The sequence below is a fragment of the Gymnogyps californianus genome, chromosome 4 (genome assembly GCF_018139145.2).
Source record: "Gymnogyps californianus isolate 813 chromosome 4, ASM1813914v2, whole genome shotgun sequence".
Classification (NCBI taxonomy): Eukaryota; Metazoa; Chordata; class Aves; order Accipitriformes; family Cathartidae; genus Gymnogyps; species Gymnogyps californianus.
Genome location: NC_059474.1, coordinates 32,497,087 through 32,516,361, shown reverse-complemented (window position 1 = coordinate 32,516,361; position 19,275 = coordinate 32,497,087). Strand labels below are relative to the sequence as shown.

At 35.9% G+C, this 19,275-nt stretch overlaps 1 protein-coding gene across 1 annotated transcript in view; it reads left to right on the top strand.

Annotated features, from left to right (window-relative positions):
- Window positions 1–19,275, top strand: part of SGCZ (sarcoglycan zeta) — a 434,991-nt gene that overhangs the window by 295,599 nt on the left and 120,117 nt on the right. The window contains exon 3 of the mRNA XM_050896531.1: window positions 10,083–10,184. Coding sequence (XP_050752488.1) covers window positions 10,083–10,184 — 102 coding nt within the window. The remainder of the gene's footprint in view (window positions 1–10,082; window positions 10,185–19,275) is intronic.

The window sequence follows — 19,275 nt, the reverse complement described above, 5'->3', positions numbered from 1 at the left end:
AGCCTCTGCTCTAACATTTTAATTAAGCCTTATGCGTACACAACAAGCAGTGGGAGTATACAAATTTCTTATTGTTTCTTATAGGTAAATATTTCTTACAGATTTATCAACAAAGATGACTGCTTTTGTATATAGCATATTTGTTTATTGTCCTCCAATATCAGTATGCTAGCAATCTGCAGTTTTTCATTGTTCTTTCTGAAGTCAGGCAACCACTTATTTGAAAAATAAAATACAAGGATAATGTGTGATTAAATTTTCAGCATGACTGAATTATCTTCAAGATGTTGTGTCAAAATTACAACCAAGCCTCAAAGGCAGGGAAGCAGATTAAATAATCTGTGCAATTTATGTAGGCTAAATAAACACACCCACACCCAATAATTTATTATTAGTCTAATTAAAAAATTAGCAGTCTTACCAAAATAGTGTTGTTAGTCCAGTTACAGTGATACTAACACTTATCATCCAAAGCATGCAATTATTACAGCTTTCTCCCAATAATGATAGAATTAAAAGCAATGTACACAAACTTCTGCTATCCAGTCCTTTCTTTGGTGTTAGGTTCGCCCTTTCTGTGTATGGTAACATGAGTCATTATGCTTTGCTAGGAGCGGTATGGAGTTAGTGGGGGGTTCTTCCACCTTGTTCTTGGGTCCTCCTTCAGTTATTTTTACATTTGCTGCCATAATTGGATTGCTTGATTTTTTTTTTTTAATTATTATTATTTTTAATTTTTTTTTTGTCAGCGCTCAATAAATTCCATATTATAGCCAAGTGGTGAAATATTCAGCTCATACTGAAATAGTTACATTTTAAATTTGTTTTCCAGACTGGAAGTCTATCGAAAAAATTACTTGATCACCTTCTGTAATCAGTTTGACTTCATATATGGAAACAAAGCTGGGAAAGATGATAAGTAAAGGAATAACACTTCTGGATTTACCACTTCTCTGTGTTTACCTTTGGATGAGGGATAGACCTTCTTTACCTCATCACCTCACCTCTCTGTGTTTTCTGTTTCCAGCTTGTTTGCCTATCTTTACCTAGTTCCGTGTGTCCTGTAAGTGACTCTACATAGACCAGAAACCCTTCACTAGCTCTTACTTAATAATTTTGCCAGCAATTACAGAGAAGAAAATTTACCATTGCCTGGCTCTGTTTTATACTTCCATTCCACCTGCGCGAAGTATGGAGCTGTAAGGAGTGTTCTGCATTTTCTGACTCGTTAAGTATTGATTGTAAGCAGCTGTGTTGGGATAGAAATTATTTTTTGTTAGTGTAACCACACATTAACTGAATCACAGAATTTTAATTTAAACAGAACATTGAATAAAATGGTAGAGCAGAGAATATGCATCCAAATGAAGAAAAGAATTAGTTTCATGTCCAAAAGTTTAAAAGATGCTAGGTTCATTGTTCATTTCTATACTATTTGGTTTAGACTTCATATCCTTCTCACCACATAGTTTCTGTAGGAATTGTAAGTGTTCAACGGGTCTGAAAGTCTTGTCTTTATTGTTTAAATTCCTGAATTCGGATATTTGGGGGGGAGAAGAATTGCATAGTAAGGTTCTATTTTTTTTTCCTAATTTATTAATTATGTTTGTTTTAAGAACATACAAATTATAATTTATTGTAAAAAAACCAGTAATACTAAATATAAGAGTTCTAGGAATAGTTTATGAGAACAGATCACAGAGAATTCTGCATTTTTCACTGGACATTAAAGGACACATCTGTGTATGAATACCCAGACCAGGGAATAAAATCAAACTTTTAAGCATGAAAGATGCATTTGATCTTATTGTCTGGTCTGGATAGGTATATATTTTCTATTAATATATGCACATATAGACTTTTGTTTTCATTTCAAGATTACTTTTATAATTGAAGAAGCCAGGCCATGCTCCACACATTCAAAAACCATTCTAAAGGACAGAATATATTCAGAGTATTCTAATTCCATTTAGTTTGGATAGTAGTCTGACTTTTGTTTCTTTTTAACAGCTTTTCCAGTTAAAATCTCATTGTCCGTACTGAATTTCCACAGGTTATTTTCTTCCTTAGTCTGTATTCCTTTAAACATTGCTGCACTGTACTATATTAACTTCTTCCCCAGCTTTTCCCTGATACCGACACAGTGTCAGCTATTATTTCAGCAGATGGATGAAGGCAGATGTTTCCATCATTTCAGATTTTTGCCATTCCAATGTGTTTTCCTGGATATCTTTCTATGATTATAGCTTTTTGAAATACTTAAATTCAGTTATCTTTCCTGGTAATCCAGGAAAATACACTCTGTTTTCATTGCTGATACCACTACCCTTTTTGTTTATGCAGAACTGTAGCTACCTACAGTTTTTCTTTTGATTGTACGTCCATAACCATGTCCAAGCACCGTTTTTCTCCAGCTGGAATTATGCTCCAATCCAGCTTTTTGTGTGTGTCCCTTGTCATCTTCCTCCAAATCTTTTGCGTATCTCTTCCATTTTATCAACAATGTAGCTGTTAATGTCTTTCATCTTCCTAATCGCCCCCATCACTGTCCCTCTACATGATCTGCTTTTTATGCCATCATATCAAATTGAGTATTCTTTTTCCGTCTTCAGTATAATTCACCACTGCTTCATTGCTTCAACCACCTTTCTTCTGATATCTTACCCTCTTTTTTTTCCTTTTGCATAGCATCTTTGTACACTTACAGATGTTTCATCTGTGCTCTTTCATAGCATTGCAACCACGTCATCCAGATTGCTTTTCATGTTTAGCCTCTGCTATGGTGCCTCCAAGGCAACAGGCAGTGAATGCTTATTAATTTATAGGACGTTGTGTTTAGGCACTTTGTTTACACACTGTATTTATTTATTTATTTATTTCCCCTCCATGTTTTGTGCAGTGCTTCCCTCTTCAGACTGTGAATTTTTGGAGACAGAATCTAGATTTAAATATATACTCAGAAAACAAGCAAAATATCACATCTAACAGCAGAACTTTTGAAAAACTCGATTATTGATAATAATGGATTTCCTGGCCCACCAACTACTTTGTTGTTCCTGCTGTAAAGTACTGAAACAGATATTTGGTGTGTTTTATTATTAAGGAAAACAGGAAAAACACCATGCAAAACTGAAATACAAAATGTTATTTTTTCATGTTTTAGTCAATTCAGATTAACCACCACTTCAGTTTGCTTTTCGCTGTGCTTGTGGATGTAAGTTCAAGTCTATGATCCTAAAATGAAAAATCCTCGTTTTCAAGTTCAAAATCCTTGAACTTTTCAAGTTCAAGTATATGATCCTAAAAAAAAAAAAAATCCTCCTTTGTTGCCTTCTAACTACCCACTTTGTGAGATGCATGACAAATTATTGGAGGATATAGCAGAACTCTGTTCTCGACTCACTTAATGAGAGTTTTAATTCCTGAACTGCAGTATCACACTCTCCTACTTCTTCTCTCCAGACCAAGGAATTTTGAATTCTGTGTTCTTAAGTAGGAATTGTAGGTGTTTTCTCCACTTTCATGTCTTTCACACAGCAGTACTACCCATAGATTTGCAGGCTTTTTTAATATTAAAGGTATGGATTTGATCCAAGTCTCATGCAAAAAGGTTTTATTTCATCTAGGCTGAGTTGTAAGATTTAGTTACTGCCCTCCAGAAGAAATGTTATTTCCAACTGAAATAGTCTGCAGCTTGGCTTCAAATCTGCCCTTTCTGTAGCTTAAAGATCTTCCAAGCCAGTATTGTGAATCCTGTCCTAGGGTCCCCAGTTCTTGTCATGTATGGCACAGAGAGCTGGCTATCATGCAGATTGCTAACCTTGCTCTCGCATGCTTCTTGTTTATCAGCAATTTGTATAGAATTCCTTATCTACTTGTTCCTTAGAATGCCTTAGTGTTTAAGTAATTGAAAAAAAAGAGAAAGAGAGAAAAGAAAGCACAACACAGCACATTTCATTATATAGCAATATGTGTAGTCCAGGATTAGTTAGGATAGATTGTAGCTTTAGCCAACCTCCTGGCTTGTTGAGAAGTATTCATAGTTCTATCATATGCTTTGCTATTTGTAGTTATCATAAAACATGCTGCTTTAGTAGTTTATTGGGCAGAAATAGAACATACTGTATAAGTAGTACACCCTTGTAGAATTTTCAGCATATTGTCAAGACATAACTTAATCTTTTAAAAGATCATCCTCTCTGTTTAAAGACAGTGTGAATTACCTTCAGACTTTCTTGTATACCATTTACAGGACCATCTGAGAACATTAATCTCTGTCCATTTATATACAGGTCAAAGCTTGAAAAAGTTCTGAATGTCAGTATTAGTTGTTTGATTCCCAGAACTTTTTTTTTTTTTTTTAATATGCTCTGATTCTAAGTTATACTCTTTTTATCAGAGATTTATGAGTATAGCTTGGGACTTCATTGACTTTAATGTAGTGTTCAAATTCAATAAAACTATTCCCAGATTGCTGCAGTTATAAGACAAGCAGCAGCATAAAATAAATGTTACTTTTCCTATTTTAAGGTTTTAATAGTTGCTTGTTTGAATTTCTGGTGTTCATAACTGAAATGTAATGTAATTTAAGAATGCCATAAAATATTGATAATGATTATTTTATTATATTCTGTAAGGTAGCTATATTTATGGGTGTAAAGATGAGGGGGGTGGTTTTCCTTAGTGTCGTAGGTAGGGAAAAGAACAAAGTGAGGCAGGGTCACTGTTAGTTTGTTTTATCTTCTTATATGGGAAAAAGGGAAAGTTATACATGGAATAACAGTCTGAGAATAATCATAAATATTAAATAATCATAAAGAGGAAATAAAGTGATGCCAAGAGAATCACTCACTACCTACCACAAACAGACTGATGCCCAGTCAGTCTCCAAGCAGTGGCCACCTTTAAAGACAATCTCGTTCTCCCCCCCACTTCTTTCTCTGCCACCACTATTTATTGCTGAGCATAATGTTACAGGTATGGAATATCCCTTTGGCTAGTTTGGGTCAGTTGTCTTGGCTGTGTCCCCTCCCAAATCCTTGCCCATCCCCACTCTACTCATTGCGGGGCAGAGAGGGGAAAAAAGAGAAAGGCTTGATGCTGTGCAAGTACAGTTCAGCAATAGCCAAAGCATTGGTGTGTTATGAGCACTGTTTTAGCCAAAAATCCAAAGCACAGCACCATACAGGCTGCTATGAAGAAAGCTAACTCCATCCCAGCCAGTCCCAGTATGTGAATTTAGCATTTACTTATTGTAAGAAAGTACCGGAATAGTTCATTCAAGCGTATTTTTGCACTTGAATAAAATCAAATCACACCAAAATAATAGTATGAGTATTCATTGCCTGAAAAGCCTAAAGTAATTTAGGCAGTTTATTTGGAAGATTAGCAGAAGGAATGCCTAAAATGAATTATACTAATAATATTACATCAAAATCTTATCTACAGAAAGAAGCAAGTATGTTTTAAGACAGAATTCTTCTGTGGTTCCGTTTTTAAATCTTTTATATTAATTTGCATCTTTCTGGGGGAGCCCCAAAGTTAAACTGATCTTCATGGTCATAAGTGCATTAAATGAGCCAAGAAGACTGGACCTTCCTCCGATTAATCTTTTCAATCCTAATAACTTTTTAACCAAGTTATGTTATTTCTGAAAACCCTTGAATTTCTCTCTATAACAGCATAGTTCTAACTGAATGAAACAAGAAACTCTTCTTATTCCAACTCCTCTTTAAACTGAATGGGGAGTTATTGATGAAGAAAATGTATTGGGCAGTGATTCTTTGAATGAGGAGAGCCTCATTAAGCACGTCGTGGTACGTGTCTGACTATTTTCTTTATTTTACTATTCAGTCTTATTTCATATCAGTCATTACACACTTCAGGAAGTTACTTCCTGGAAGATTATTGCGTTTATCAAGCAATTAAGGTCACAGTCACCTTATTTCAGTTTTATATCTTATAACACCATTTGTGGCTTATGCTCCAGAATGTAATGTCTGTCTTCTAGTATTGAATAATGTAATTTTACTGAAGCTAAAGTGCTCCTGTCTATCCAGAGTCTGTCTGCATTCCAACTGTTGGACTCTGGTAGGTGGGTAGCTCAGTGCTGAAGAACTAAAGAATGAGGGCTTAGAAATGTCACTCAAAACAAGGGAAGCCCTTATGGACGCAGTAGGCTCTATCGTTAGTTTGTTTCTGAGACTCTGGCAGTTTAAACTTGCTGTACAAATTAACTTCCCACTGCTGAAAATAAACAGAGAAAATATGATAAGTACCAAAAATTAGTGAACAAATTAATTTCTGTGCTTCAGTTCCCTGTCAGTAACATAAGAACAGTATCACTTGATATAAAGCCACTGAAAGTATTTTGAAAATTAATTAATAGTTGTGCAGAACTGTGTAACTTCAGTAATAAACACTTATGAGAACAGAAGCCAAGAGGGAAACCGACAGCACTGTCTTCAAAGCGGGGTTTTAACAGTGTACAATAAATGCAGAACAAAGAAAATAATGAACTGAAAGCAAAATAGTGAGTAGCTGCCGATTAAGAGTAGTGCCAACCTTCTGTGGAATTAGCTGGGATTCAGGAGGGTAAATATTACGTATAATTATAGACTTTATCATACACATACATGCAAGATGGAACAGATGGAATTTTCTTAGGTAACCTTAATTTCAACATTTCCAGTTTTCTGGACTTTGTATTTTTTCACTTCCCCCCCCCCCCCCAGTTTGACGGTGAATATTATTTTGTGTCTGTCAGTTACAAACATTCCATAGAAGCAGATAAAACAACATATTGAATATGCCTTTTCAGTTAGAAAACGTGTTTATATCCAAATCAATAAATCAGTACCTAATTCTTGTTGAGTATTTATTCACTGCTAAAAATATAGCATGGTTGCTGTCTTTTCTCAGGTTATTCTTTCCTATAATGATTTTATATGCTATTACTATAGCATATATAGAAAAATAGGATTGCTGAAATTGAGAATTAATGGGTATTAATGCAGATTGCACATTTAAAAGCAAAGTCTAATTTCTTTATTTTACTTCCTTTTCAAATATAGGCACCACTGTCTCATATTCCACTCTTTGTTAGAAAGCCTACAAATGCCTGAGGTTTTATATGTGAAATGATTTGTATAGACATCTCATATCTTGATTTAAGAAAAATATTTTAAAATATAGCATCACTTCAAGAAGCATTATTTCATAATTCAGCTGTCAGTGTGCTGGTTTTGGCTGGGATAGAGTTAATTTTCTTTATGGTATCTAGTATGGGGCTATGTGCTGGATTTGTGCTGGAAACAGTGTTGATAACACAGGGATGTTTTTTTGTTATTGCTGAGCAGTGCTTACACAGAGCCAAGGCCTTTTCTGCTTCTCACCCCACCCCACCAGCGAGGAGGCTGGGGGTGCACAAGAGGTTGGGAGGGGACACAGCCGGGACAGCTGACCCCAACTGACCAAAGGGATATTCCATACCGTATGATGTCATGCTCAGCATATAAAGCTGGGGAAAGAAGAAAGAAGGGGGGACATTCGGAGAGGTGGCATTTGTCTTCCCAAGTAACCGTTACGCATGATGGATCCCTGCTTCCCTGGAGATGGCTGAACACCTGCCTGCCGATGGGAAGCGGTGAATGAATTCCTTGTTTTGCTTTGCTTGCACACATAGCTTTTGCTTTACCTATGAAACTGTCTTTATCTCAACCCATGAGTTTTCTCGCTTTTACTCTTCTGATTCTCTCCCTCTTCCCACTGGGAGGGAGTGAACGAGCAGCTGTGAGTTGCTGGCTGGGGTTAAACCACAACACATAGTTTGGATACAAATAGCGCTTTTTCTAACAAAAAGACAGTTCTTGGCTTTATGTAATCAGTTACAAGTTTTGCTAAACATTATATCTACTATTACAGAGTCTGTAAATTTCTCTTGGTGCCATACTTTAACAAGTATGTTCTATATTACAGATAGCCTTAGCAGTAGCTTTTGTTATTCCATATTTTCTCTGCTTTGGAAAGTGTTGTGGTTTAACCCAGCCGGCAACTAAGCACCATGCAGCCGCTTCCCCCTCCCCACTTCCAGAGGGATAGGGAAGAGGAAAAAAAAAAAGGTAAAACTCGTGGGTTGAGATAAGAACAGTTCAATAACTAAAGTAAAATAAAATACACTACTAAATAATAATAATATAATAATAATAGGAGTGAAAATGAATATAACCAAAAAAAAAAAGAAATAACACCCAAGAAAAGACAAGTGATGCACAATGCAATTGCTCACCACCCGCTGACAGATGCCCGAGCAGCGATATGCCCCTCCCAGCCAACTTCCCCCTGTTTATACACTGGGCATGACATTCCATGGTATGGAATACCCCTTTGGCTAGTTCGGGTCAGCTGCCCCGGTTATGCTCCCTCCCAGCTTCTTGTAGAGCATGGGAAACTAAAAAATCCTTGTTTAAGATAAGCGCTACTTAGCAACAACTAAAACACCAGTGTGTTATCAACAGTATTCTCACACTAAATCCAAAACCCAGCACTGTACCAGCTACCAAGAAGAAAATTAGCTCTATCCCAGCCAAAACCAGGACAGAAAGGAGTTATATGTATTTTCTGACTCTGGTAGTTTCTGATTTTGTAGTCATAGGCATCTAGGCTTCTATTCCTATAACTGACGTGTGAAGGTATGATTCCCAATGGTAAGTTCTTTGCAAATCTGTCATAGTGTGGAAAGCTATCATCACTATATCCTTGTTGTGTTTGGGAAATGATACCAGCTGAATTACACTGTATAAAATGCAATTCTTTTTGTGGTCTTAAAGAATTAACAATTTCATAGTCTTGCTTCAGATGTGGATGTGGTGATGTCAATAAAATATCTGCCATATTGGCATCATTGTATGTTTTAGAAAGCAAATAGCTATAGTGGTATAGTGGCTACACAATCTTTAGATAAGAATAATGTTGTTTAATTCAGTGTCCTCTTCCAGCTTCAGCTATAGTAGTTGGGGACACTGTTATCCAGTTGTTTATGACTGCCCAGCAAGTGGAGGTTACTTGTTTCACAATTCAGTAAACAGAGCAGAAATGCAAGTTCTCACTGTTCTGCTACACTAAAGTCAGCAATGGCTTCAAAACGTTTAATCAGCAATTAGGTTAAACTTGCTAATTTTGCACTTAAGTGGATCAAGTTCAATTCCACTGGCTGTACAGTGAAGAATTATCTTCTGTCAGGAATACAGTAACAAACATCCAGGGATAAAAAGTCTTGAACTTCTATAAGTGTGGAAAATGATCCTGTCTCTTAAGTATCAAGCAGGTTTCATTGTTTTTCCTGTAAGAATACAGCTGAAACCTTATTATGCCACTTTTCTATGCTTATATTTTATTGAACATTGAATCATTTGGTTTGCTTGTTTCATCCAGACTTTTACGATGGCCCCTTTCCTATTTCTATTCAGATATATTAAAAAAAAAAAAAAAAAAAAATAACCCTCAGCATTTCTGAAGTTCTTCTTTTCACCAGCAACATGCTCTTAGTAGTGATGAGCAACTACTAATAAAAAATCCTTTTTCTTTCTTCCTATAGGATATTTTCCTATGTATTTTAATTGCTGGGAAAAGCAAAACCTGTTGATTCAAGACATAACAATGACATAGTATTTTTTTCTAGTAGTTCAGCACATAAAAATAATAGATTGCTTTACTAAATGTTATATATATTTTTAGAGATAATTAACTAATTGTTTTACTTAGCAGTTGTAATTCAAGATCTAGCTTCACCTCTACAGTAAAGGAATACTTATGATCTGCATTTGTACCCTTGCATTAGGTGTAGCCAAGGAATAATGTACACAGCTCACCATCAGGCTGCACAGTTAAATGCCTCAGTCCTAGGTGAAGCTTTGCCTATAAATCCCCCCATCTAGCTCCTGTCCAAGATCACCAGGAGAGCTGGGGACAGTGGGACAGCACTCATTATTTTTAGATATTGCACCAGCTACTGTGTTCTTTTTAGCTTGTTCCAGATAAGGTCATTTCCTAAAGTGAATATATATATATATTATTGATTGTAGGATGGAATGGGAAATTTGAGAGTCACTAAAAAAGGAATACGACTTGAAGGAATATCTGAATTTCTACTTCCACTATACGTGAAAGAAATCCATTCCCGAAAGGTAGGTGTTTTTCATCTTTTTTTTCTTAATTTACAGGTAATATAAATTAATCTCTTCAGTCTCAAACTACAAAGTTTAAATCTTACACCTCCTAAATTAGCAATCAGTAGAGGTTTGCTTTGAGAATACCTTAACAGTGAAAGCTTCCTTCATGTCAAAAATTGTTTCCCCCCCCCCCCGCAAACTTTGCTTGCTTCTTAAAAGAAAGGTCTTATCCTAAAGAAAGGAGATTCAAAGCATGTATATTTTATACTTCAAATTACCTCAGCACTGGGAATGGAACATTTGACTCTTCATTTGATGTGAACTCCAGAAAAACAAGATTGGCGATATGGGCAAAATGCAGTGAAATAAGAAATACTTTTCTATATGCTTAAGCTCTTTCTGGCATTAGCTAGTGTGATTTCTTTTTTTTCTTTTTTTCTCCCCCCCCCCCCCCCCCCCCCCCCCATTAGTACAGACAATCTTGCTAAAATGCATAATGTCTCTAGGATTTAATTTTTCAAAGCAAACCCTTTTTGATGTTGCTTAAATGTAATTGTTTTATCATATAGCAGCAGGTTGTTACAGAGGAAAAAAGAAAATCAAGATATTATCTATTCAGAAATTCAGTGTAGCTCATTTTAACTCATTCGTTTTGATTCAGTCATGCTGTTTATATTGACATCATCAATGAATTAAAAATATAATTTTGAAATACTGGAAATCTCTTAAGTTCTTTTTACCATGCAAGTGAAGACCTATGATCAGAGAGGAATATTACAATGGTTTTCAGTCAATCATCTGCAAAGAATTTTAATATGCATACTGCAAAATTTGACAGGAATGAAAAGTATGTTTACCCTAAATGCCTTTGTGTAAAGTTCTGTCGGTTGAAATCTGTCTTCTATGTATACAAAAAAGTCTCAAATACATTCATAAATGAGATCATGACAGTTTCCCATTTCTCTTAATTAGTTCACTCTTGTGTTAATAAATGTGTGAGGTACTGTCTTTGTCCTCTTTTTCTGTAAAACTAAGATCTTTCAACGTTTAACAGAGTAGCAATATTGTCCTAGGTAATGAAAAAATCTATAATATTTAAGTAACAGTATATTCCCCAGCAATGTTGAATTTCGATCACTATATTGAACAGATATTCTTTTACTTTTCAACTCACCATACATACAATTTGTTACAAATCGTGTTCATAATGTTTCTTTTTTAATAGTAGCTAAAAGTACAACTAACTAGCTAAGATAAATCTATAATCAGACATTCAGTAACGAATTATTTCTAAATAAATGCAAATATCATAGCTTTGATATTGACCAGAATTTTGAGGGAAGGCAAAACAATGGTACAGTTAACACATAAGTATATAAATGACCATTTAAGTACCAAACACTGCTCCCAAGAGTAAATCAATAAGGTCAGATTCTGCCTTCTAAAATTGGAAAGGCATCTACAAAAGGGAACTTTGGCTGTGGGTTTATTTTTTCCTATATCATCTTGCCATGGAAAGGTGGGAGAACCTCTAAAGTAGTTTCTGTAATCTTCTAATATTTTCTTTACAATTTTGAAACTCTAGAATTCATTAAATTAGCTAGAATACGTTGTCTTTTACGTACACATAAATATTTTATGGGTTCTGTTAGACCTTAATATCTAGTACAACAAATCCATTTAAAATCATGCCTAAAGCATGAACCTCTTTAGTATAAATATTCCAATATGTAGACTGTATGAAATTGGTGTAAAATTTCCAGGCTGTATAACCTTTCGGGGAGCATACTTTTTCTTAGAGGTTGCAGAACATTAGTCATGGTTCATGCATTTTTCCCGGTTCCTTTCTGTGGGTGGATGGTGTCTATTATTGTTCCATGTCCTGTTACTGTACATGAGAGTTATGATTTGGGATATTTGCTTGCACAGAGCTTCAAATTGCAGAACATTGGTTCTGTTAAAGTAAACATGGAAACTTTTGTTTCAAGTGAGAGTAATGAGACTCAAGTAGGGTCCTAATTTCACTCAGAGCTGCTAACAAATCTCAGAAAAAAATGCACACAGATGTAACTACTGTAAAGGAACAGGATGCAAAGTCTACCACTAGCCTAACACAAGGTCACACTAGTCCTGTGAGGCTCATGAAAAACAGGTAGACCTGTCAGTAAGTGCCCTCAAACCAGCAGAAGAAATGAGAAAGAGCTGATCATTAACTGGACCAAGTATTCCAACGAAAATATTTTTGGTGTTGCAGGTCTACTTATATCTATTAACATTAAAACACTTGTTACCTAGATAAAAAAGTGGTGTATATATAGACTTGGTTCTCATCTTGCAGCGCTTGTGAACTAGGTTCATGTTCCAGTCTTTTGCCAACTTGCTCAGTAGTTGTTGTGCTAAAGTTTCAGTAACTTGTGGTGTATGCAAATGTGAATGTCATGAGGGAATGATGAAAAAACCCTCTGGAGCTGTATTAAGCTTTATGGTAGGGATTTGTGATGTCTCTGCACGGTGTTTCCCCAGGCGTGTGGCATCTGCATGTACATTGGCTGTTTTATCACTTACAGAATTGACCTGGGTGCTGTAGAAATCTAAGAGTGAGCCAGGTTTTCTGAGTTCTCATTATAGTCAGTAGAGACCTAGCCAACACGGACAGTGGATTCTGAAGAGCTGTCCTACTCACCAGCCACTGGTGTCTACTTTGGGTGATACAGAGGGGAATGCTTTTCCCCACCTTTTCCATGGAAGCAGTAATGATTTAAGTTTGATGTATAGGGGAGTTAAAATGTACCGTGGAATTGAAAACTCATTTGAAGCTGATGTCTTTGCAGTCTTTTACATGCATATGTTGCTTATTTATTTTCTAAAAGGAGAGCTTGCTCTTTAAGCAAATTTACTTATTCCCCTCTAAAAGAACACAGACATTAAAGTGACATCGTTCGATTAACTCTTGAGATGACTTGTAACATACTCAATAATAACTTTGTGGAATGGGTGTATTTCCTCTGTGCTGGTGACATGGCTTGTAGAATGGCCTCTGCGGGACCTCCACGTAGGGTGCGCAGCCCTGCAGGTCAGGGCATCACTGCTTTCCCATCACTCAGCACAAAGCAGAGTTAGGTGGGAAGACCAATGATACCAGCAGCAGGGTACAGCAGCAGGTGTGCTATATTATGGCTAAGAGGCATGAGTGGAGTTCTTATGCATATGCTGGAGCTATCTTTTAGTTAGCTAGATCTGGAGCTGATAAAGCTTGTTCATTGACAGCACAGGGTTCACCTCTGATTCTGATAGTGAACTACTCTGATAAGAGTCCTGGGCAGTCTGTTGAGGCTGAACTGAGCTCTCCGCTGCTGCAATTTAAATGTGAAGGGTGGCTAGGTTTGCTAGTGTAAAGTTCACATACGCTTACAGATGCTGAAATCACCACTTTTGCCTGCAACATACCTGGATCCCCAAGTAAGATCATTTATGCAGGGTTAAATGCAGACCTTAAACTGCCTTTATCAGAAGAGATGTACTGAACTTTGTATATAGGTTGAAAAATCACCCTTTGTGATTGCCTCATTAAAACCCTGAATATTAAAAGTAAATGCTAAAATACTTTAAGTCAGTTGGAGAACAAACATGCATGAATTCTTAAAAACAAAACAAAACTTCTGGTGATATTTTCTCCTGCCAGTATACAATTTTCTATCAAAAAGTAGTAATGAAAAATCCAGGTCTTGGGTAAACTGAATATTCATTCCTATTTTGTCTGTAGAGGTGGTGTAAATGAGAAGGCTGCTCAGAGGGTGCCGTTTCCCTAACCTTGCTCTTGCTTTGCTCTTTCTACTCTATTTGGTTAGTGGTGTCCACAGAACCACGAGTTCCTACCTAAAATCTCATGTTTACACAAAAAAGATACTTCTGTATTTTCATCAAATGACTTAACTGCATGTCAGAACTTGAACTGATACATCAGAACCTGAGCAGATAAGGGCTCATTTGATCCTGAATTGACATCTTTATATCCCTGAAACAAGGGTACACATACTCCATGAATTGAATTTTACTGAGAATTTAATTTTGACTATGGCTGGTCTAGTTGTATACTTTTGATCAAATTACTAGTCTGAAACCAGTAAGTTTAATCTAGAAAATGATATATTTTCTGTGTTTATATCATTTGCATTGATATGATGCAAAGAAACAATGCAAACTACATTCTTTCTAGTGTATCGTTAATGAGATGTATGAAATCAAGTAACACATAATGCAATAACCTGAATTATTACAATATTTCAGTTCTTCTGAATTAAATTTCTTTATCATCCTACTACTGCATCCATACTACTGTGTTTATGAATGGAAACAACCAAGGTACAGTTTTATTAGTTTGTAATATAACAATAAAAGCAGTTCATGGTGTTTTCTTGAGAATGTATTCTTGGCTTTCTTGATCTTTTTCAGTTGAACATACAGTACTTAACATTGAAGAAAATCAAGTTTTCTCTCTGTTAAATTGTTTACATTGCAGATAAAATAAGTAACTCATTGTCCCTTAAACTAGAGGGGATTGCTTTGTTTTTTCTGTACAATTAACAAGGTTAAAAGTGTATTCTCTGAACTTAGAGAGTATGTTTTCCAGAGATATCCTTAGAGAACACAGAATTTAATGATTTAGTTAAAAGCTATTAGAAAAAGGTCTAGAAAACAAGAAACACGGAATACATATAAACTTCTAACTGAACAGAGGAAACTCTGGAAACTCTCTGTATATCTTGTATTTTTAAATATGGGATTGTATGAGAACTAAGAAATTGTAGGTAGGTTTCAAAGCAGAACTTCTTTCAGGTATTCCTTCTCTCCAGAGTTTATCTCTGGAGACTGAATATCCTTACAAATATTTAGAGAGCTTTATTTTACTTTGTTTTATTTCCAAACCTGAATCAATCTTGACAAAAACAATTCTACAATATATTTCTTTCTTCACTGTCTCTCTAACTGTGTATGATCATCAACATAGAATTAACCTTTGTCAATTCCAGCCAGCACATTGCACATATTTAGGTTTGTATTTGAGCCTTAGACGCCTTTGTGAGAACCCCAGATTCCTTTTCCTAAGAGAATGCCTTTGTTGAGGTTCTCTCTCCAGTAAGGTTATAAAGAAGCAACGTAGGAGATCACATCACAAGCCTTTCTGAACTTGAGGAAGGACATCCACTGCTCTTGTCCATTGAGCCAGTCTTCTCATTATACAAGACCACTGAATTAGGTGCTGCTTGCCCTTACTAAACCCATGCTTGTTTTTTCCCAGTTGCCTTCTTTTCCTTCATCTACTTTGCAGTGATTTTCACTGTGGGGGATCTCTGCCATAATCTTCCTAGGAACTGAAGTGAGACTAACTGGGCTGTAGTTTCCAAAGTCTTCCCTTCTTGCAAGATGTTCATAATCTCTTGTAAGGTCCTGCAAGTATGTCATATTTGTTGATTGTGGGGTTGGGGAGGAGGAACATGTTTCCCCACCCTCCCCGGAAACATATTCTTCTGAAAATTCAAGGCCAAGTTGTTTGCTATATCCACTGTCTTTTCTGCTCTGTAAGATATCCCATTGCCATGCAGTAAAACTAGTTTTGAGAGTCCTGCTGTCCTACCACTACTGAGGTATATAGGTACCAGAGAAACTCCAGTTAGATGTCATTGCTCACCATTTTTGTACTATGAAAAAAATCACAAAGACACCTAAGAATCTGCCACCTTTATTGCTCAGTGTGAAGTGCAATGACTGTTTCTGCAGCTACGTGTCACAATCCTTTCAGATAAAATCTGAAATGCTCCCCAGTTCATTTTTCTGATCCATACTCTTCAGCCTTGCCCTTGGGATCACTCACCTGTCACTGAGAATAAAGTCATTATTATGGCATAAAGAACTCCTTAAGTCATTTTGGCTCTCAACGTGATGTAGTTCCAATGTACTGAAAGCCCAGTGTCACTTTATTGGCTATGAAGAAGATATAAGGTTTTCTTAATCACAAGCTTTGCCAAGGGACGAGTCACTCTTATATTTGTTGGTGGTCTCTGTAGGGACGGCCACTCTGAAATTGAGTTGGCTGTGTTCTCTCTTCACTGACAGCTGATAAGAACTTTCATGATTCATGATTCTGTCCTTGATTTGCGATACTTCACTGAAACCTGTCTGGGGGTCATCCAACTGAACAACTCTATCTTTTGAACACATCATTTTTTCATGTCAACCTGTACTCCTCTTATTATTACTGTGACTTGTTGTTCAGTCAAGGAGGATCTCTGCTTTTTATACTGAAAATTCTGAGTTAACATTACCCAGGCCTTTTATTTTGGTTGATTACAGCTCATGAATAAAGTCATGAGTGGCCTATATCCACCCAATTTTATATCAGCCTGAGGAACTGAATTTGATTTGGGAACACTTTTTCAGAAGGATGTGGGAAAGTTAATGAAGTAGCAACTGTTTTTCTGGGGTTTGTTGTTGTTGTTTTCAGTATCAATTGCCTTTTCAGTTTTCCAAGTACTTCCTTCATGTAATACATCTGTGTTCCACTGGGGCAAATTTCAATGAAACCATGTGATATATCAGTTTGACATTCATCATGTCTTGTGTCTGATCCTAATACTCATTCAAAGTGAATTTAGTTTGAGCTGTTTTAACTGTATGGAAATCTTAAGCTGAGCAATGACCTTTTTTTCCCTGAACAACTTTAAAATAATGTAGTTGTAATTTACAGAGGCTAAGCAATTACTTAAAGAAATCCTGGATGTTTAAAATTAAGAAAAATTGTTATTAATATTTCCATAGAAAAACCTGATCCAAAGCAGGAATGTAAAAGCAGATGACTTGCAAGAGACTTGAAAAGGAGAAAAATCTATGCCTTCCTTTATCTCTTCATGCAGGAATTTACTCATGTTTCTTCATGGAGAACATTTATCCTTTGCATCCTATTTTATAAACTTAAGGTAGACCTTAATTTTTGCTCCTCTGTAGAAAACTTAGAACTATGGATGCACAGATAAAACCAAGGAGAAAAAAATGGGAGTCACTGGGGGTGTGGGGGCTAATATCCATGTAAGCCATTAAGCACAAAGTACATAACATAATTTTATCTCCCCAAAATACAGCTAGTCTGTTAGCCCTGGCTAAAGGGCTGCTGAGATCATTTGAAATGTGTGTCTTACAAGTTGGGCTGTGCAATGCCCTCACTTGTAGGCTTTTGGTAGGCAAAGACAAATTTTCTCAAAAAACATTGTGAACACTGTGTTTGTTAAGTTAGGAGGAGATCTACTTCATACCCAAAGGCTCAGTGTATTAGCAGCAAAGAATATTAATCTAATAAATTTATACATCTAATGCTGTTTGGAGTTGTCAGCATGGATTTCTGAAGGAGAGATCATGCCTGACCAACCTGACAGCCTTCTACAACAAAGTGTCTAGCTTGGTGGATGAGAACAGCTAATATTATTAATCTTACCTTTAGTAAGGCTTTTGACCCAGACTCCCATCATATACTCTTAGACAAACTGATGATGTACACTCTAAAAAGACAGTGAGGTGGGGTGAAAACTGGCTAAACTGCTGGGCTCAAAAGGTTGTGACCAGTGGCACGAAGCTCAGCTGGAGGCCAGTCACTAGTGGTGTACTCACGGGATCAGTACTGAGACCAACGTTGTTTAATTTCTTCATTAGTGACCTGGACCTGCACAGTGCAGTCTCAGCAAGTTTGCATATGATACAAAACTAGGAGGAGGAGTGTACAAACAAGTAATTTCTAGAAGCAAAAAAGAACAAGAAAAATAATGAAAGCATTGCAGTTTTAACTGTTCAGAGTTTTAATTATTTCCAACTCATTAATAATAACACTCTTTTTTCTTTTCCTGTTTCATATCAGACGAATCTCAAAAGTATCGGGGGTAATAATCAAATCAGAACTTCAGAGATAACACTTTGAAAATGAATATAAGAAAGATTCTCAAGGTATTCATTCTGAAATAGAAGTTGGTGTCCTAACGTTCAAATGTGTAATTTCCAGAAGTGCAAGTTGACTTACAAAATTAGTTTTACCCATTAGATGTAGAAAAATTTATTTCTTGTCTGGAAATGAAACAGAATTATTACACTCCTCTCTTACTTGGTCAGCTTTGCTTTCAGTATACTTTGTGTCTTGTAGGATGTTTCTCACTTTAAAAAAACATTTGTAATTATATAAAGTAGATAAACCATTCATAATCTGCAAAAATACCAATAAAATTTAAACCCAAAATCTACTTGTTACACTAAAGGAGATGTGAGTGGTCAAATAGAAATTCTGAAACAATTTTTCTTTTGATGACATCTGCAGTAAAGTTATAGAAGCTTACTTCTAGAGTTTGATGAGACAGAAAAAATAATTCTTCTACCTATTTCTGTAATTTATCAGACCTGTGTTGTATTAGACTGAGGGTTGTGGGTTTTGTTTTTCCTATTATTGTTCTCAGCATTTCTGTATTCTATCAGGAAGAAAAAAATTCTAAGCAAGGAAAGAAAGTTGCATTCTAACTGTTGAGAAATACCATATTTTTGGGACACTGCACACAATTTGGTGTCTTACATGATAATATAGAAAATTAATGAATATTCCAAAGTTTAAAATGAAAAAAAATAATGAATCTTACCTTGACTACCTGGAGTGAAATTTGCGGGATAAGATACAGTGTAATCATTGCATCTATTTTGACAGTCCCTGATTAGGACACCATTGCTCTCTTAAAGGGAGAAATTGCTTTTTCCTTCACAGCTTCTGATAGCTGACTACCATAAGCAAATATCATAAGGTTTGCATTTATAATACTGTCCATCTCCTGTTTGAAATGAGCTTTGTATTTTCTTGCTATTCAGTAAGAACCAAGTTGGATTTTACTGCTTCATAATCAACAACATTCATTCATTTTTCATTTTTTTTGCATATGAACACACATATATAACTTGCATATTTATGTACAACACTTTAAAATTACTGGTCAGTCTTAAGAATTGGAGCCTTTTATTCCAGATAGCAAGCATGTTTTTTGAGTTTATACTATCCAGCCTTTGTTGTCATAAGAAATATATCATG